The sequence below is a fragment of the Cricetulus griseus genome (genome assembly GCF_003668045.3).
Source record: "Cricetulus griseus strain 17A/GY chromosome 1 unlocalized genomic scaffold, alternate assembly CriGri-PICRH-1.0 chr1_0, whole genome shotgun sequence".
Classification (NCBI taxonomy): Eukaryota; Metazoa; Chordata; class Mammalia; order Rodentia; family Cricetidae; genus Cricetulus; species Cricetulus griseus.
Genome location: NW_023276806.1, coordinates 168578732 through 168599669, shown reverse-complemented (window position 1 = coordinate 168599669; position 20938 = coordinate 168578732). Strand labels below are relative to the sequence as shown.

The 20938-nt window shown below is 44.9% G+C and overlaps 2 protein-coding genes across 4 annotated transcripts in view; one reads left to right on the top strand and one right to left on the bottom strand.

The window, feature by feature from the left end:
• Positions 1-13627: 13627 nt before the first annotated feature.
• On the top strand, positions 13628-15765 carry LOC113833328 (MLV-related proviral Env polyprotein-like). Its single transcript, XM_027394159.2, has one exon. The coding sequence runs from the start codon at positions 13771-13773 to the stop codon at positions 15748-15750; it is 1980 nt and encodes a 659-aa protein (XP_027249960.1). The 5' UTR covers positions 13628-13770; the 3' UTR covers positions 15751-15765.
• Positions 15766-19502: 3737 nt separating this feature from the next.
• Slc6a15 (solute carrier family 6 member 15) overlaps positions 19503-20938 on the bottom strand; it is a 42660-nt gene continuing 41224 nt past the window's right edge. For all 3 annotated transcript variants that reach the window (XM_027394155.2, XM_027394158.2, XM_027394157.2), the window contains exon 12: positions 19503-20835. In XM_027394155.2, coding sequence (XP_027249956.1) covers positions 20464-20835 — 372 coding nt within the window. In that variant the 3' untranslated portion in view covers positions 19503-20463. The remainder of the gene's footprint in view (positions 20836-20938) is intronic.

Sequence of the window (20938 nt, the reverse complement as noted above, 5' to 3'; positions counted from 1 at the left end):
AGTTTACAAGTATTGCACTATGAATTTCACAACTATGTTCATAAGAGAAATTGGTCTGTAATTCTTTTTCAATTAGTCTGCTGAGTCTTTATGTGGTTTGGGTATCAGGGTAACCCAAAATAGGTAAAACCATCCTAAATAATAAAAGAACTGTGGAAGGGCCAACATCAAATTGTATTTTCAAGATATAGTAATAAAATAGCATAATATTAAAAAAAACAGACACATTGATCAATGTAATGGAACTGAAGATTCAGGCATAAGTCTACATATCTATGGATCCCTGATTTTTGGTAAAGAATCCAAAGATGCACAATGGAAAAAGACATAATCTTCAAGAATTGGTGCTGGTCAATGGATGTCTGCATGTGGAAGAATCCAAAGAGATCCATAGTTATCACTATGCATAAAACTCGACTCTAAATGAATGAAATACCTCAACATAAAACCAGATTCAAAGAACCAAGAGAAAACTGGGGAATAGTCTTGGAATCATTGGCACAAGAAAAGATTTTCTGAACAGAACACTATTACTACAGATACTAAGATCAACGATGGGATCTAATGAAACTAAAAAGCAAAGGACACCAGCATTCAGACAAAGTACCAGCCTACAGAATGGAAAAATATTTTTACCAATTATATATCTAATAGAGGAATAATGTCCAAAATTCATAAAGTACTCAAGAAACTATACATCTGAAAAACCACAAATAACCCAACTAAAAATGGGGTACATTTATAAAGAGAGAGAGTTATCAATAGAGGAAAATCCAATGGCTTAGAAACACTTAAATAAATGTTCAACATCCTTAGCTATCAGGGATATGAAAATCAAAGCTACTTCAAGATTTCATTTTACACATCTCAGAATGGCTAAGACCAACAGAAGAAAGTTACAGCTCATGCTAATGAGAATGTGGACAAAGAGGAACAATCACTCAAGGCTGGTGGGAATGCAAATTCGTACAATCACTAGGGAAATCAGAGTGGTAGCTTTTTACGAAGATGAGAGTTTTACGAAGATGAGAGTTGATATACCTCAAGATCCAGCTACACCACAGTTCACTCTTCCTAGGAAAGGGAATTAGAGTACATAGCTATGAATAGATGAGAGGTAGGCCTAGAACAATAGGATCAAGTGGAGAGCAGGAGGGAAGAAGAGGACAAGGAAGGGAAAGTGGGAGAGAGACAGCTAAAATTAAGGGCCATTTGAGGGGTCATGTGGAAACTTAACACAGATGAAATTCCGTGTGTGTGTGTGTGTGTGTGTGTGTGTGTGTGTGTGTGTGTGTGTGTTTGTGATCTAAAAGAAATCACCAAATAATGATGTAGATAGAGTCCAGAATGGGCTGTATCTAATTGAGTTGGACAAAGAGTTTCCATAGCAACCACCAAAGAACTCAGGTTGCTGCCAAGATTGTAGGTTGCTCTCCCCAAACTGATGTCAAGGCCTAATTGCTGAAGACAATGCCCACACAACTCAGTGAACATGTAGAAGTCCAGCTGATGCTTACATATAGGCTTCACACCTACCTTCTAGAGTTTTTGGTACAGGAAGGTAACTCTGCATGCTACCAAAGGAAAAAGGTAAACTGTACCAGGCTTTTTCTCTTGGGCCATCAGTTAGGTCCCAAATCATGACACAAACTTATTATTAGTTTTGAATGCTCAGCCTTAGCTTAACTCTTTTCTTGCTAGCTCTTTTCACATAAATTAGCCTGTTTTTCATCATCTACCATTTGTCTTGGGGCTTATCTTTCTTACTTTCATTGCTTCCCTATGTCTGTCTATTTGGCATCTGCCTGGCTTCTTGACACAGGTATGACCCTTCTTCCCTCCTTCTGCTGTCACTTTTTCTTCTCCTTTAGATAACCTCCCTATTTATTCTCTGCCTGTCAGCCCTGCGTTCCTTTCTCTCCCTAGGTATTTGCCATTCAACTCTTTATTAGACCAATCAGATGCCTTAGGCAGGCAAGGTAAAACAGATGCAACACATCTTTCCATGACAAAACACACATCTTTACATCATTAAACAAATGCAACATAAACAGAAGTAACACACAGTTTACACAGTTAAACAGTAGACACCAACCCAACTGCAAATACTTCGATCTACAATGGTGTCCTGCCTGCAAAATATGCTAGTGCGATGATGGTACAAATTAGTGGAAGTAACCAAGCAATATTTGATTTGATTTAAGGCTTACTTCTTGAGATGGAACCCGTACCTCTTGTTGATATCCTGGCTTCTCTCCCTCTCCCCAGATCCTGAGCAACCTGGCTCTGTTCCTGCTCCCAACTCCCCTCCTTCTCCTGCCCCATGGTTTCTCCTCAGCACCAGCCTGTCACTCTGTGCCAGCCCTCTCCTAGGCCTGTGTCTTCTCCTTAAGGGACCTTTTCTGGTCGTGGGGCCTCTCTAATCCTTGGGCTGTCTCCCCCACCCAGGATAGCTGTTCTCCGGGCTACCTTCTCTTGCCCCAGGATCCATCTTTGACAGGTAATCACTCATCACTGACAGCTGTCAAAGGTTGCATGGCTGCATCATGCATGTGTTAGATGGCTGCATAAGAGCTCTGCATGCAGAAACCATGTGGAACTGGGACCTCGTGGAGCTGGGCCAATTGCAGCTCCATGACTCCAGTTTCAACGGCCACAACTGCTGAGACACATTCTAAACCATTCCCATTCCCTATATAAGCAAGTGCCTCCTTCCTGTTCTCTCTTCTTTCCATTTCTGCTCCTCTCTCTTTCCCAATAAACTCCATGTGGGTTTGCTGAGTTTGGTGGATCATGTTTCATTGCCTACAGCTGCAGCAAAGAACAACACCTCTCACTGCCTGGGTAACCAAGAACGTAAGATTAGATAGTTCAATGACCTACAACATAACCAAATATTACTGCTTTATGAAAAGTACATAGAAATAAAATTACTCCTAATAGAAGAAATTTATTGTAATCATAGCGCCTTGCTTGGCCATTGTCAGAGAAGCTTCCTCCTGAAGAAGGAAACAAATACAAAAACCACAGCCACCAAGATTCATAGTGTGAGAGACCTTGGAACACTTAGCCTAAATAGGGTGGGGCTTTTATCAGATGTCTCCCCTTGGGGCTCAGGGAGCTGTACAGCAGAAGAAGCAGAAAGACTGTAAGAGCCAGAGGAGATGGAGAATACCAAGCTGATGGAGCTAACACACACATGAACTCACAGATACTGAGGCAGCATGCAGAAGACCTGCACGGGCCTTTACCTAATGGAGTCTTAGAGTTGAAAGAAGCAGAAACATAACCCATTCCCTAACCCAAAAACCATCTCCAACTGATAACCACTTGCAAATAAAAATTTAGTATTCTCCAAAAGAGTCTTGCTGGGGAAACAAACTATTCTTTAAAAAGGGCTGTATGCTCAGCAGCAAATGGCGAACAGAAAAACTTTCTCAACCACATCATTGGAATCTCCTTGTCTCACAATGTCGTGTCAGAGCTCTACCGTATTATTCTACTATTCTTATTTTGTTTATTTATATTTTTCTCTCATTTTATTCTATATGACCTTTGCAAATATATTAAAGCTTTTGGTTTATTGTTTTTTATGGGATTTGTGAGTGTGTGAATGAGTGACATTCTGTCTCTGATTCTTGTGCCTTTTCTTGGGTTCTTTCCCATCTGTTTGTTTTGGGCTATTCTGCTGAAATGTTTTAGTTTTATCTTATAAAATTATGTTATAGTATTCTGTACTATATTATTATATTATAATCCCTTAGAAGCTGTTTGCTTTCTAATGACACACTGAAAGGGAGTGAATCTGTGTGAAATGGGAGGTGGGGAGAAACCAGAGGAGAAGAGAGAGGGGAGACCATGACCAGAATACAATAAGTGAAAAAAATCAATTTTCATAAAAGGATAAAAAGAAAAAAGAATTATTAATGTTGGCCATTTTCTATTTTTTCGTGTCATTTCTTCATAGAAATAAAAATTCTGTTTTTAAATCACATGGCAGTAAAGATTTATACTAAAAAGGTAAGTCAAGGAAATAAAGAATTTTATGGAGAAAAATAGTTTCAAATACTGAATTATTAGTGTTAATCATGTTGACATAACATAAATACTTGCAATCTCTAGTGATAAGGAAATGTGCTACTGCCCTCTTCTGGAAGAAACTTGAATGACAGGAATTTTGCGTGTCCAATTCAAAACGCAAATAGTATTTAACCACTATGATTCTTTCTATAGTTTTACTTTGTTTCTTTTTGTTTTCCTTTGTTAGTTAACAGAATGAATTTTAAGTATATGAAAAATTTGTTAAATTTTCTTTTATCCCCTACGTTAATCAATATGTCATTTCCAGAAAATTCTTTATCACACTGTGTGCTTCAAACTTGTATTGGAAAACAATAATTCATGGGTAAAGGAGACATGCATACACTCAGGAAACCTACAAAACCACTAACCTAGAAGCCATAGTATAATCGCAAAGGACCTGGAAGATAAAAGAGAGACAAAATATGTAGCAAAATAAAATCATAAAAATTAGGAGAATAAATTTTAAATACCTTTTAAAACATTTATGTGTGTGTGCGGGTGGGGGTGTCATAGTTTCCAAGTGGAGGTTTCTCTGTCTACCCTGTGGGTTCTGGGATCAAACTCACATTGTCAGAGTTGTTGTCAATCCACTGAGACATCTCATCAGCACATTTTTTATCTTCCTTACCTAGAAATTGTGTTACCACTTCCTAGCAGAAAAAGAGAGGGTCTCATATTTGTAGCCTTTACAACTTCTGAAAACCTCACACTGCCAGCAACCTTGGGAGGTACTACAATGTATAGAGCGTGAAAGGTTTACTGAAAGGCAACTGCATGATATACCTTCCACGCTGTTATCCATGGTCGAGTAGGACTTGTGGTAGTGAAGCTGGTAAAGTGTACTCATGTTTCAGTAAGTAATCCTTCACACATTCTCCGTAAGCAAGTCCAAAAAAGTCATTCATTACCCACAATAAAGGAAAAATAAACGAGAGCTAATGATATTGCAAAATATACAAAGGTATAGAAATACACACACATCTTCATGCAATGATGCTGCATCAGCTAATTATATCCTTATACTGCCTCATATACTGGGACTCTAACCCCACCAGTGAGGGCATTACTTCTTTCACCCATTTTATTCTCAGCACTTCATTAAGGGTTCTACCACTTTTCATTGTACATTGTAACTACAAAGAGGCATATCTTAGCTATGACACTTCTAGATGTAAATTTAGGACAAATCTTGAAGAGATAGCATAAAAATCAATTTACTACAAATTTCAGAGTGGAATGTCACCAACTATTGACATTTGCTGTTGAACTAAATACTACAGTAGCTTGATAGATCAGATAAATCTCTCATTGGCAATTAGTGAAGGAAGGGGGCTTAAGAATTGGCACAGGAGACCGATTCCTGAACATTACGCCAGTAGCACAGACATTGAGGTCTGCAATTAATAAATGGGACCTCCTGAAACTGAGAAGCTTCTGCAAGGCACAGTCAGTAAGACAAAACGACCGCCCAGAGAATGGGAAAAGATCTTCACAAACCCCTCATTTGACAGAGGGCTGATTTCCAAAATATACAAGGAGCTCAAGAAGCTAGCCACCAAACACCGAACAATGAAATTAAAAAGTGGGGTGCAGAACTAAATAGAGAATTCTCAACAGAGGAATCTGAAATGGCTGAAAGACACTTAAGAAAGTGCTCAAAATCCTTGGACATCAGAGAAATGCAACTCAAAATAACTCTGAGATACCACCTCACACCTGTCAGAATGGCTAAAATAAAAAAATACCAATGACAATCTATGCTTGAGAGGATGTGGAGAAAAAGGAACACTCCTCCATTGCTGGGGGGGAGTGCGAACTTGTAGGACCACTCTGGAAATCAGTATGGCGCTTGCTCAGAAAAATGAGAATCAGTCTACCTCAAGATCCAGCCATTCCTCTCTTGGGTATATACCCAAATAGTGCATGTTCATACAACAAGGACATATGTTCAACCATGTTCATAGCAGCATTGTTTGTAATAGCCAGAACCTGGAAGCAACCTAGATGCCCCTCAACTGAAGAATGGATAGAGAAAATGTGGTCATTTATACAATGGAGTACTACTCAGCAGAAAAAAGCTATGGAATCTTGAAATTCACAGGCAAATGGATGGAACTAGAAGAAACCATCCTGAGTGAGGTAACCCAGTCACAAAAAGACAAACATGGTATGTACTCATTCATATGAATTTTAGACATAAAGCAAAGGATTAACGGCCTATAATCCTCTTCACCAAAGAAATTAGGAAACATGAAGGTCTCTAAGGGATAAATGGACCCCAGGAATGGGAAGTGGCATGAACTCCTGAGCTAATTGGGAACATGAGGGTAGGGGAAAGGGTGCTGCCACAATAAGAGCAAGAGAAGAGGAGTAGAGGAGAAGAAATGGATGAGCAGAAATATTGAGTTGGGGGAAGAACAGAGGAGAGAGAGCAGGATGAGAGATACCATATTAGAGGAGCCACTACAGGTCTGAGAAGAGATCTGGAACCAGGGAGATCTCCAGAATCCTACAAGGATGACACGATCTGACAATCCAGGCATTGGTGGAGAGGATAACCTAAAAACCCTCCCCCTCAAGTGAGATTGATGACTACTTTTTATGCCATCCTAGAGCCTTCATCCAGTGGCTGATTGAAGCAGAGACAGACATCCACAGATATACAATGAGCTAAAATCTGGAATTTAGTTGAAGAGAGGGAGGAATGAAGATTGAAGGGGTCTGTACCAGGTTGAAGAAACACACAGAAACACTTGGCCTGAACAAGGGAGAGCACATCGGCCCCAGATGCTGTCTGGGAGGCCAGTACAAGACTGATCCAGACCCCTGAACATGGATGTCAATAAGGAGGCCTCTGCACTCCAGGGAGCCTCTGGAAGTGGATTAGCATTTTTCCCTGGTGTAAGAAGGGACTTTGAGAGCCCATCCCATGTGAAGTGATACAATCTGGCCCTGAACACATGGGGAAGGGCCCAGGCCCAGCACAGGAAGATTTGGTGGCCTTTCAGAGCCCCCGTTGAGGGCCCTACCCTGCCTGGAGAGTGGTGAGTGGATGGGGTGGGGGCTAGGTTGGGGGTGGGGGAGGAAGGATGGGGGTGAAGGGAGGAAGAGGGAGAAGGGACTTACATTGAAACAAGCTTCTTCCCTAACTTGAACATATATAATATATATATATATTATATATATATATATATATTGAAAGACCCCTGTCCCTTAGCCCTTTCTTTCTCAAGTTTGTCTCCTCTTCCTCCTGTCGGCGGCTTCCCCGATCCCCACCCCCGGTGGCCTTTCCCCGCCCGGCCCGAGAACAAGCACCGGGTGGGGCCGGCCCGAGAATGAGCACCAGGTGGGCCAGCCCGAGAACGAGCACCGGGTGGGCCGGCACGAGGGCGAGCACCAGGTGGGTCAGCACGAGAACAAACACCGAGTGAGCCGGCCTGGAGCCCTGCCCCTGAGCCCCCGCCCCGCCCGAAGAGAAACACTCAGCCCCCAAGGTCAGCCATCAGGAAAGGGGGGGGAATTGAGTCTGCTGTACCAGACACCAGACCTTGAGAATATGCTGATCTGGAATGGCTCTGTGTCTCATTTGAACCATCCAATGGAAATGATTCTGTATTTCGCCTCATTTGAAAGACTCTGTGTTTCACCTCATTTGAATAACTCTGTACTTTGCCTCATTTGAATAACCCTGTATAGCGCCTCATATACATTGACCAATGGGAATAGCTCTGTATAATGCCTCATTAGAATTATCCAATCGAATCCCTGCTCCTAGCTTGCGCCTTTTTCCCTATATAAGGACCCCTTTCCCTTGGCTCGGGGCGCTTAGCCACACTGAAGCTAAGTCGCCCCGGGTACCCGCGTCTCCAATAAAGCCTCTTGTTTTTTGCATCCAGTTCGTGGCCTCGCTGATTCCTGGGTGTGTGGGTCTCCCTCTACGAAAGTGCCTCTTCGGGGGTCTTTCATTTGGGGGCTCGTCCGGGATAGAGACCCCCGCCCAGGGACCACCGACCCACGTTTGGGAGGTAAGCGTTGTGCGGATCCGCTGTCTTGTCTTGTCTTGTCTCGTCTCGTCTCGTCTTGTCTGTCTGTCTGAATCCGTTTTGTGAATTGCGCTTGCGTTTGTAGTATACAGCTGTGTACATTTGTATTTGGCGGATCCGAGAGGAGCTGACGAGCTCGGACTCCCGACCGCGGCTCCAGGAGACGTCCTGGTAGCGTTTGAAGCCCTCAGGGTGAGGGATTTGTATTTTGAACTTGGGAAGCCCTCAGGGTGAGGGATTTGTACTTTGAACTTAGATCTATGACTGGACATTTTCCCAGTCTCTTTGGAGAAGGCCCTCGGCTTGAGGGATTTGCAATCTTTACTGGGGACGAGGAAGGAGGGCCCCCTTCCTCGACCCCCTCTCAATTCCTTCTGTCGACTCTCTGTCGAAACCGCGCTGCGAAAGTCTGTTCTGTGTTATTCGGTCTTTGTCTTGTAGCTGTCATTTGTGTCCTCCTAAGCCTAGAAACTATGGGGCAAACTGTCACCACTCCTTTGTCCCTAACACTCTCGCACTGGAGAGATGTACAGGAATATGCTCATAACCAATCTGTTAATGTGCGTAAACGCAAATGGATTACTCTTTGTTCTTCAGAATGGCCGACCTTTGACGTAGGCTGGCCGCGAGATGGTACCTTTAACCCCCAGACTATATTCCAGGTAAAAGAGAAGATTATGGATCCTGGACCACACGGGCATCCCGATCAAGTGGCTTATATCGTCACTTGGGAGGCTTTGGTTCAGGACCCCCCTCCCTGGGTACGTCCTTTCTTACATCCCAAGGGCCCCTCTCTCCTTCCCCCCTCTAACCGCTCCAACCGACCCATTCCTTCGGCCCCTACACCTCCCACTCCTTTGATTCCTCCCAACCCCCCTTCCCATTCCAACCTTTACCCTACCGTGGTGAAAGACACTAAGGCTAAAGAAAAGAAGACACCTAAGGTACTCCCCCCGGGAGAAGACCAGTTGGTTGATCTATTAACGGAGGAGCCCCCGCCATATCCGCCACTGCCGCCCCCACCAGAGGCAGAAGCGGACTCCGCTGCCGCCTTGGCGGAAGCGGCCCCTGACCCTTCACCAATGGCTTATCGACTAAGAGGTCGCAGGGAGCAGCCCGTTCCAGATTCAACCACTTTGCCCCTCCGAACTGGACTGAACGGCCAACCTCAGTATTGGCCATTCTCAGCATCGGACCTCTATAACTGGAAAAATAATAATCCTTCTTTTTCTGCAGACCCCGTGAGGCTGACATCTCTCATAGAGTCGGTACTCACGACTCACCAACCCACCTGGGATGATTGTCAGCAGCTTTTGCAGGTCCTCTTAACCTCGGAGGAGAAACAGCGCGTGCTACTAGAAGCACGAAAAAATGTCCCAGGAGCAAACGGGCAGCCCACCCAGCTACCCAATGAAATTGATGCGGCTTGCCCTCTTGAAAGACCTGAATGGGATTTTACCACCGAAGCAGGTAGGACCCACCTGCGTCTCTATCGCCAGTTGCTGGTAGCGGGACTCCGGGGGGCAGGACGCAGACCCACTAATTTGGCCCAGGTGAAGCAGATAATACAGGGTGCGGAGGAATCACCTGCCGCTTTTCTAGAGAGATTGAAAGAAGCGTACAGGATGTATACTCCCTATAATCCGGAAGATCCAGGTCAGGCCACCAACGTTTCTATGTCCTTTATTTGGCAATCAGCCCCGGACATAAGAAACAAGCTTCAAAGGCTAGAAAATCTACAGGGATATACACTCCAAGATTTGTTGAAGGAAGCAGAACGTATTTTTAATAAGAGGGAAACACAGACAGAAAGAGAAGAACGTTGGAGGAAGGAAACCCAGGAGAGAGAGGAAAGACTAAGACAGGAAGCTGAGGAAAAAGAGGTTGCGAGAGACCGTAAGCGGAATAAAGAAATGAGCAGGTTATTGGCCACAGTAGTGACAGGCCAGAGACAGAATAGACAGAGGGATGACAGAAGGGGGCCCCACCTGGACAGGGACCAATGTGCTTACTGTAAAGAAAAAGGACATTGGGCAAGAGAATGCCCTAAGAACCCCCGGGCCAAGCTTCCACCGCCAAGGGTTTCTGACCTCCTGAACCTAGAAGATTAGAGGAGTCGGGGCCAGGAGCCCCCCCCTGAGCCCAGGATAACACTGCAAGTCGGGGGGCATCCGGTCACCTTCCTAGTCGATACAGGGGCACAACATTCCGTTCTGAATCGGTCACCCGGACCCCTGAGTCACCGGACTGCATGGGTACAGGGAGCTACAGGCGGAAAGCAGTACCATTGGACTACAAATCGGCAGCTCCAGCTCGCGACCGGTAAGGTTATGCATTCTTTCCTCCATGTGCCAGATTGCCCCTACCCCTTACTAGGACGGGACCTATTGACCAAATTAAAAGCTCAAATACACTTTGAGAGGTCAGAAGTCAAAGTCACAGGGCCAGAGGGAATTCCCCTTACCATCTTGACAATGTCCATAGAAGATGAATATAGACTCCATGAAAAGAGGACTAATTCGAACAATCAGGAAACCCTTGATCACTGGCTTGCGGAATTTCCCCAAGCCTGGGCTGAAACAGGAGGAATGGGCCTTGCCATTAACCAGGCCCCAATTATAGTAACCTTAAAAGCTGCCATCCTTCCTGCATCCGTCAGACAGTATCCAATGCCTAAAGAAGCCCGCGAAGGAATTCGGCCACATATTAAAAGGTTACTTGAACAAGGGATTCTGGTGCCCTGTAAATCTCCTTGGAATACACCCTTGCTACCCGTTAGGAAGCCGGGAACTAATGACTACCGGCCAGTGCAGGACCTGAGAGAAGTCAATAAAAGGATAGAGGACATACACCCTACTGTCCCCAACCCTTACAATTTGCTGAGTGGATTGCCACCTAACTATACCTGGTACACAGTCTTAGATCTTAAAGACGCTTTCTTCTGCCTCCGCCTGCATCCCACCAGCCAGCCTATATTTGCCTTTGAATGGCAGGACGCGGCCCTTGGAATCTCTGGGCAGCTGACTTGGACTAGGCTACCTCAAGGGTTTAAGAACAGCCCTACCCTTTTTGATGAAGCTTTACATCAGGACCTGGCAGAATTCCGGGTTAGGTACCCCGCTCTAATCCTCTTACAATATGTAGATGACATTCTCCTGGCAGCCAAAACCAAAGGGGAATGCAAGGAAGGCACTCAAGCCCTCCTCCAGACTCTTGGGAGCCTAGGGTACCGGGCATCCGCCAAGAAGGCCCAGATATGTCAGAAACAGGTGACCTATTTAGGATACAAGATAAAGGATGGACGTCGATGGCTAACGGAAGCCCGTATGCGAGCCATCTTAGACATTCCCACCCCACAAAATCCCCGCCAACTGAGAGAATTCTTGGGAACGGCAGGCTTCTGCCGCCTATGGATCCCTGGGTTTGCCGAAATGGCGGCTCCCCTCTACCCCCTCACTCGGCCAGGGGTTGCTTTTAAATGGGAAGAGCCCCAAAAGAAAGCCTTCACCGACATCAAAAAGGCTCTCCTTGAATCACCAGCCCTGGGTCTACCGGACTTAGCTAAGCCATTTGAACTTTTTATAGATGAGAAAGAGGGCTATGCTAAGGGAGTCCTCACCCAAAAACTGGGGCCTTGGAGAAGGCCCACTGCATACCTCTCCAAGAAATTGGATCCTGTGGCATCGGGATGGCCACCCTGCCTTCGAATGATTGCCGCTATAGCCCTGCTGGTAAAAGATTCTCACAAGCTAACCTTGGGGCAGCCTTTGACCATACATGCCCCTCATGCAGTAGAGGCAGTCATCAGACAGCCTCCAGACAGATGGCTTACTAATGCCCGAATGACTCATTACCAGACTATGCTGTTAGACAAAGACCGGGTCCACTTCGGGCCTTTGGTGACTCTGAACCCAGCCACCCTGCTCCCCCTCCCTGGGGAGCCCGAGGCTCATGATTGCTTACAGGTATTGGCCGAGGCCCATGGAGCGAGATCCGACCTGACTGACCAGCCTCTACCTAGCCCGGACCACATCTGGTTCACGGATGGAAGCAGCTTTTTGCATCAAGGAGAACGAAGGGCGGGCGCGGCAGTCACCACAGAGAATCAGGTCGTCTGGGCCCAGGCACTCCCCCCTGGAACTTCCGCACAGAGGGCAGAACTCATAGCACTCACGCAGGCTCTAAAATTGGCAGAAGGTAAGAGGCTCACCGTGTATACAGACAGTCGTTATGCCTTCGCCACTGCCCATATACATGGAGAAATTTACAGACGGAGGGGGCTGCTTACCTCCGAAGGGAAAGACATTAAAAATAAGGAGGAAATCCTCGCTCTCTTAAGGGCTCTTCATCTGCCCGCTGCCTTAAGTATCATACATTGCCCTGGACACCAAAAAGGGGATTCTTTCGAAGCAAGGGGCAATCGAAGGGCAGACTTGGCTGCCCGAGAGGCGGCCCTGACCACAGACACCACTAACCTCCTGGCTCTAGAGCCCACCAACGACCATCCCTTCCCCTCATGGGACTATGAACAAAGAGACATCCAAACCCTAGAGAAATTGGGAGCCGCAAAGGAACCAAACGGGGATTGGACTTATGAAGGAAAGACTGTCATCCCCTACCGGGTAACCAAGTACCTAGTGACATTTTTACATAAGATGACACATCTGAGCTCCAAGAAGATGCGGGAGCTCCTCGAACGAGAAGAGGAATTCAATTTCCTTTTGGGGAAGAACGATATTCTAAAACAGGTAACTGAGCAATGTGATGCGTGCGCCCGAGTCAACGCATCCAGACTGAAGCTTCCTCCCGGGAACCGGGTCAGAGGCTACCGGCCCGGAACACATTGGGAGATAGATTTCACTGAGATTAAACCAGGAAAATATGGATACAAGTATCTATTAATTTTTGTAGACACCTTTTCAGGATGGGTTGAAGCCTTCCCTACTAAACATGAAACAGCCAAGATCGTTACTAAGAAATTGCTTGAAGAAATCTTTCCCCGTTATGGGATGCCTCAGGTACTGGGAACAGACAATGGGCCCGCCTTCGTCTCCCAGGTAAGTCAGTCAGTGGCCACCTTGTTGGGGATTGATTGGAAATTACATTGTGCTTATAGACCCCAAAGTTCAGGACAGGTAGAAAGGATGAATAGAACAATCAAGGAGACTTTAACAAAATTGTCGCTTGCAACTGGCACTAGAGACTGGGTCCTCCTACTCCCCCTAGCACTCTACCGCGCTCGTAATACCCCTGGACCACATGGGCTCACACCCTTTGAGATCCTGTATGGAGTACCTACTCCTATCATTAACTTTCTTGATCAAGATGTCTCAGATTTTGCTAACTCCCCTTCTCTCCAAGCTCATTTACAGGCCCTCCAACTAGTACAACGGGAGGTCTGGAAACCCCTTGCTCAAGCTTATAAAGACCAGAGGGACCATCCCACCATCCCCCATTCCTACCAGATCGGGGACACTGTTTGGGTCCGGCGTCACCAGGCCAAGAACCTTGAACCCCGCTGGAAGGGACCCTACATCGTTTTGCTTACCACTCCCACCGCACTCAAGGTAGACGGCATTGCAGCTTGGATACATGCTTCACATGTAAAGCCAGCCCGACCCACCGATTCAGCCACTGCATCAGAATGGACCGCACACCGCACTCAAAATCCTTTAAAGATAAGACTCTCTCGTACACCCTCCTGTTGATTGGTTGTCTGTTTACCCCCCATGTAGCAACTAACCCCCACAGGGTTTATAATATCACCTGGAAAATAGCCAATCTAGGGACCGGGGAAATAGCCAACCTCAGCACTTATATAGGGACTCTACATGATGGGTTCCCTCCTCTCTATGTCGACCTATGTGACTTAGTAGGGTCTGATTGGGATCCCTCTGACCAGGAACCATTCCCAGGGTACGGATGCCACCACCCTGGGGGAAGGATAGGAACAAGAAGCAAGGATTTTTATGTTTGCCCCGGCCATAAACCAACTCATGGCTGCGGGGGGCCGCAGGAAGGGTACTGTGCAAGATGGGGATGTGAAACCACAGGGGAGGCTTACTGGAAACCCTCTTCCTCTTGGGATTTCATCACTCTCAAACGGAGGGAGATCCCAGGGTACGCAGGGAAAGGACCATGGAGATGTGGGCAAAGAGCCTGCGGACCTTGTTATGATAGTGCCGGAGGGGGAGGTTTTCAAGGCGCCACCCCCGGAGGAAAATGCAACCCTCTCATCCTAAGGTTCACAGATGCTGGAAAAAGAACTACTTGGGATAGTCCTAAGGTCTGGGGACTCAGGCTGCACCGAGCAGGGAAAGATCCGGTGACTTTATTCTCCCTGTACAGACAAATTACTCCCCTAAGCCAACAATCAGTCGGGCCAAACATAGTAATAGCGGACCAGAGATCCCCAACCCATTTTCAAGTCCCTAAACCCCCTACCGTTCCTAAAGCTATCACTCCTACACCAGGTGCTGTCACCTTCTCCCCCACCCCAGATGCCCTAAACATCGAGATAACCAGAGACCCTCCAGGTACCAGAGATAGATTATTACAATTAATCCAAGGAGTTTACCAAGCCTTAAATTTTTCAGACCCCAACAAGACTCAGGAATGCTGGTTATGCCTAGTTTCCCGGCCCCCATATTATGAAGGCGTGGCAATACTGGGCAACTACTCCAACCAGACCTCAGCACCTACCAGTTGCGGAGCTGCTATGCAGCACAAGCTCACAATATCTGAGGTCTCAGGAAAGGGGCTATGCATAGGCAGGATTCCTTCCTCACATCAAGAATTATGTAACCAAGTAGAGCCATTATCTCAGGACAGCCGATACCTTGTTGCCCCTTATGGAACTTATTGGGCTTGCAGTACTGGGTTGACTCCCTGTGTCTCTACCACTGTTCTCAACACCACCATTGACTTTTGTATATTGATAGAACTTTGGCCCAAAGTCACATACCACCAACCTGAATATGTTTACAGCGTACTAGAGAAATCAACCCGATATAAGAGGGAGCCAATATCCTTTACCGTGGCCCTATTATTAGGAGGAATAACAGTGGGGGGCATAGCAGCCGGCATAGGGACCGGAACCGTTGCCCTACAGGGAATTAATCATTTTAAGCTTCTACAACAAGCCATGCACACGGATATCCAGGTCCTAGAAGAGTCAGTCAGTGCACTCGAGAAATCCTTAACATCACTCTCTGAGGTGGTCCTGCAAAACAGACGAGGATTAGATTTATTATTTTTACAGGAAGGGGGGCTATGTGCTGCCCTCAAGGAAGAATGCTGCTTTTATGCAGATCATACAGGAATAGTTAGGGACAGCATGGCCAAACTTAGGGAGAGGCTAAAACAGAGGCAACAGCTATTTGAGTCTCAACAAGGATGGTTCGAAGGATGGTTCGCTAAGTCCCCCTGGTTGACTACCCTTATATCCACGCTCATGGGACCTCTGGTTATTCTATTTTTGATCCTCATATTTGGTCCCTGCATTCTGAACAAACTGACTCAATTCATCAGAGAACGACTATCTGTTGTACAGGCCTTAGTCTTAACTCAACAATATCATCAGCTAAAGCAAATAGATCCAGAGTATCCAGAGACCTCTGAATGAAAGATTCCATTCAGTTACAAGAGAAATGGGGGAATGAAAGACCCCTGTCCCTTAGCCCTTTCTTTCTCAAGTTTGTCTCCTCTTCCTCCTGTCGGCGGCTTCCCCGATCCCCACCCCCGGTGGCCTTTCCCCGCCCGGCCCGAGAACAAGCACCGGGTGGGGCCGGCCCGAGAATGAGCACCAGGTGGGCCAGCCCGAGAACGAGCACCGGGTGGGCCGGCACGAGGGCGAGCACCAGGTGGGTCAGCACGAGAACAAACACCGAGTGAGCCGGCCTGGAGCCCTGCCCCTGAGCCCCCGCCCCACCCGAAGAGAAACACTCCGCCCCCAAGGTCAGCCATCAGGAAAGGGGGGGGAATTGAGTCTGCTGTACCAGACACCAGACCTTGAGAATATGCTGATCTGGAATGGCTCTGTGTCTCATTTGAACCATCCAATGGAAATGATTCTGTATTTCGCCTCATTTGAAAGACTCTGTGTTTCACCTCATTTGAATAACTCTGTACTTTGCCTCATTTGAATAACCCTGTATAGCGCCTCATATACATTGACCAATGGGAATAGCTCTGTATAATGCCTCATTAGAATTATCCAATCGAATCCCTGCTCCTAGCTTGCGCCTTTTTCCCTATATAAGGACCCCTTTCCCTTGGCTCGGGGCGCTTAGCCACACTGAAGCTAAGTCGCCCCGGGTACCCGCGTCTCCAATAAAGCCTCTTGTTTTTTGCATCCAGTTCGTGGCCTCGCTGATTCCTGGGTGTGTGGGTCTCCCTCTACGAAAGTGCCTCTTCGGGGGTCTTTCAATATAATGTTATATATTATATTATATATATATATAATATATATAAAGAATAGGAAATTAGGTCAGCTGTTTCTGTGGGTTTTAGCAGCCTGGGCTTGTCCACTTTGTTCATTACTCCTCTTTCTCTACAAATGGATTAAAGTTCAGTTCAGTGTTTGGCTGTTGATATCTGCTTCTACTTCCACCAGCTGCTGGATGGAGGCTCTAGGATGGCATATAAGTCAGCCATCAATCTCATTATCAAGGGAGGGCATTTAAGGTAGCCTCTCCTCTGTTGCTTAGATGGTTAGTTGGTGTCATCCTTGTAGATCTCCGGCCATTTCCCTAGTGCCTGATTTCTCTTTAAACCTATACTGGCTCCCTCTCTGATGGTATCTCTTATTTGGCTCTCCCCTGTTCTTCCCCATACACAACCTTCCTTCTCCTTTATGTCCTCCTCACTTCTCCCCTTCTCCCCTTCTCATTCTCCTAGCTCCCTCTCCCCTCCCCACATATTCCCAATTTGCTCAGGAGATCTTGTCCCTTTCCCCTTCTCTGGGGGACCATGTATGTCTCTCTTAGAGTCCTCCTTGTTGCCTAACTTCTCTAGTGGTATGGATTGTAGGTTGGTAATCCTTTGCTCTATGTGTAAAATCTATATATGAGTGAGTGTATACCATGTTTGTCTTTTTGTGATAGGGTTACCTCTCTCAGAATGGTTTCTTGTAGTTCCATCCATTTGTCTGCGAATTTCAAGATTCCATTGTTTTTTTTTTCTGCTGAGTATAATTGTATTGTATAAATGTACCACATTTTTTTCTATCCATTCTTCAGTTGAGGGGCATCTAGGTTGCTTCCAGATTCTGGCTATTACAAATAATGCTGCTATGAACATAGTTGAACAGATGTCTTTGTTGTATGAGTATGCTTCTTTTGGGTATATGCCTAAGAGTGGGATTGCTGGATCTTTTGGTAGACTGATTCCCATTTTCCTGAAGAACCGCCATACTGATTTCCAAGTGGCTGTACAAGTTTGCACTCCCACCAGCAGTGGAGGAGTGTTCCCCTTTCTCCACATCCTCTCCAGCATAAGTTATCATTGGTGTTTTTTATTTTAGCCATTCTGACTGGAGTAAGATAATATCTCTTGGCCCTAGACTGATCACTGGAAAATCAGCTTGGGACTGATCCAGACCCCATGAATGTGGGTGTCAGTGAGAAGGCCTCAGAAATCTGTGGGGCCTCTTGCAGTAGATCAGTACTTATGGTTAGCATAGGAATGAATTCTTGGGAGCCCAATTTCACACAGAGGGATACTCCCTCAGCCTAGACACACAGGGGAGGGCCTCGGCCCTATCCCAAAGGATATGACAAACTCTAAAGACACCCCCCCATGGAAGACCTCATTCTCCCAGGGGAGCAGAAATAGTGTGGGATAGGTAGGGTGTTAATCGGGAGATAGGGGAGGAGAGGAGGGAGAGGGAACTGGGATTGACAGGTAAAACAATGTTGTTTCTAATTTAAATAAAAATGGAGGAAAAAATAGGAAATTAGTAAGTAAAATATGATTTTATCTATGTTTTGATTATAATTACCAATGTACAATTGACTCAAAAAGTATAAGGAGTAATGTTGACCTTTACTTATTTATTTAGAGTCAGGTGTCTGTCTAACACAGGCTTTCTTACATCTCACATTGTAGATCAGGTTGGACTTGAACATGCAGCAATCCCTTGCCTCATCTTCTGAGTGCTGCAATCACAGACAAGAACCACCACACCTTGTTTGGACTTTTATTTAACAGATGCTGAAATCAAGGCAAAGGCTACCTGCACAAGGAACATTGGCCAATAAGCTGGAGCAAAGTGAAGCATCCCTCCTTTTGTATTGCCAGGCTGACAGTTCCTCAGTTGTCCTTTCAGGTTGTGAGAACAAGGAATGGAGATATGTTTCACCGGATAAGGTAGGATCCCAAACTACAAACTGTCAGAACAGAAATGCAATCAGTCCCTCACAGAGCTGCATCTGCTGTACCACTATGCGAAAGAAGAAGGGTACAGAAGCAACTTAATGTCCACCCAAGCACTGATGGATAAAGAAGGGGTCATATGTCAAAGAAGAAGAACATTATCTAGCTAAGAGGAGGAATAAAGGGAAAGGGAAAGGGAGAGGAGAAGGAGGAAGAGGATACTGCCATCTGGGACAACATAGAAGAAACCAAGGAAATGAAAAGACTCAGAAATAGAAAGTCAAATATTACACGCTTTCACTTATGTGTGAACTTCTTTGTTTTTTAAAATCACCATTGTAGTTATGTGTGAAGTTTCTTGTTTTTGTTTGTTTGTTGTTTCAATCACCATTGTAAATGGAAACTGAGAATAGAATGATGGATTGATTACCAGCAACAGGTTAGGGAAGGAAATGGAGACAAACAGACTTGCAATTATGTGTAATGACTAAATATAGAGGACTCATATAAATCATGGATAGTAACAGGGCTGGGCTGGGCATGCATATAACTCAGTAGTAGAGTATTGCCTAGATTGCAAAATGTGCTCATAGGTTTAGAATCCAGTAAAGAAAAGAAGGGAGAGAGGCAGGTACAAAAACTGGTTATAATGAATAAAATTGTATTGCATGTTCAGGTTATTCTATTATATCTTCGGTTCTTTAGCTAATGTCACACATAAAACAAATGAAGAAAATGCTCAGCTGTATACATTTTGTTGAAAGCTATATGCATTTTTATATATTTTGAGACCACATTAGAGCACCCATCAATCATTAAAAATCTATCCTTTGTCTATAAAGAGGTCACAGCCCTGTGACTTTGTTAATCCCACTGGGAATGTGATAATTATTACAAATTGCTTAAGTGCTGGCTGAAATTCAAGACAACCTAGCCCAAGAATTGTAAAGGGCATAATCCAGTTCAGGTGATTCGAGGAAAATCCATGAGGGAAACAAACACCATTGTTTAAACTTCATTTATTTGTAGGTTAAAATGTAATGCCATACTGTTTTAACAATCACTTAAAAAAAGGATTTATATTTGCATAAAATGAAGCAAAACAGAAATATATGAAAACAAATACTATCTTGCTTCAAGTTTTCAAATCAGCACATAGAGTCCCAATATGCATCTCTATACATTGCAAGTATATTATATAAATATACTATAAGTGATCTCGAACCACAATAAATATTAAGTAGGTTTTTAGGCACACGGCATAAGAAAAATGCAGAGTCTGCATAATTCTAGAGAGTGTGGAGCAACTCACTCTTAGGTTATTTTCACCCACCTATTTTACACAAAATATACAACCATCACATGTGATCCCCAGTCACCTCCAAATCTAACATCTCATCCAGCATTAGTGCCTTCTCACTCTTGGACACTATTTCTCTATACAGCTATCATATAAGAAAATACTTTGCAGTTTTCTTCAATTAAGTGCCTAAATAAGTACAACCTATCTACAAAACGTATTCATGGAAACGTGCTGACAGGCACGAACTCACACAACTGTTCTTGGTAATACTGGGTCTTACCTTGAAGGCAAAATTATAAATTGTAAGATATACCAGGGATTTTAAAATTGCCAATAATATTAAGTTCAGAAATCATTAGAAACTGAGGTAATGCCTGTTTCTTTAACAGATAGAAATAGTTGAAATATGCCAAAAGTATTTTTTTTTTAAAAATCCTGGCAAAGTATGACCTCAGTCACTGTAAGCTTTGTTTGTAATCATTTCTGTGCTAATGTAAACTGAGGAATACTCTTCTTGGACTGCCTTATACTGTTGGGATTAAAGATCACAGTCATGGACACCTGAGATCACCTTCTGATAAGTGAAGCCCAATGCTTCTCATAGTAGAACCAACGTTCATTAATAAAAATGAACGCACGCAGCTTCTGCTTTTGTTTCAGCTACAAGCCTGACTCCGGCATATCGGGCATGTCTGCCATCAAATACCCAATCCCATAGCGTCCATTGGGAGCGGTGTCCAGTGTCGGGGAACCACTTTGTTTTCGATAAATATTTTTACCAAAATTTGGAGATGACATTTCGCTTGGTATCTTTCCATGAATGAGGCTTGCGTCATCTCCTTCTAAGTTTACAGGCTCTTTCAGAACTCTTCCTCTCTTATAGGTCACAGAGGCCAAGTTACCAGAACTATCATCTATGAGGTTGCAGCGACGAATAATGAAAACAATGGGGACAGGAAGTATTGCAAGAGCCATCAGAGAGAAGCAGACAACCATCCCCCAGGTCGGGTAGCTCAGAAATTCTTCTGAGGCCTAGAAAAGCCAAGGAAATAAATGTCAACTATCTTTTAAAGCACACATATGAAAGTAAGAGTTACATTGGTCTTGGGTTTATATATCAAACTCTGGGATAATT

Excerpts from the sequence above, each read along its gene's own strand:
- LOC113833328 (XM_027394159.2), top strand. The coding sequence starts at position 13,771 with ATGGACCGCACACCGCACTCAAAATCCTTTAAAGATAAGACTCTCTCG.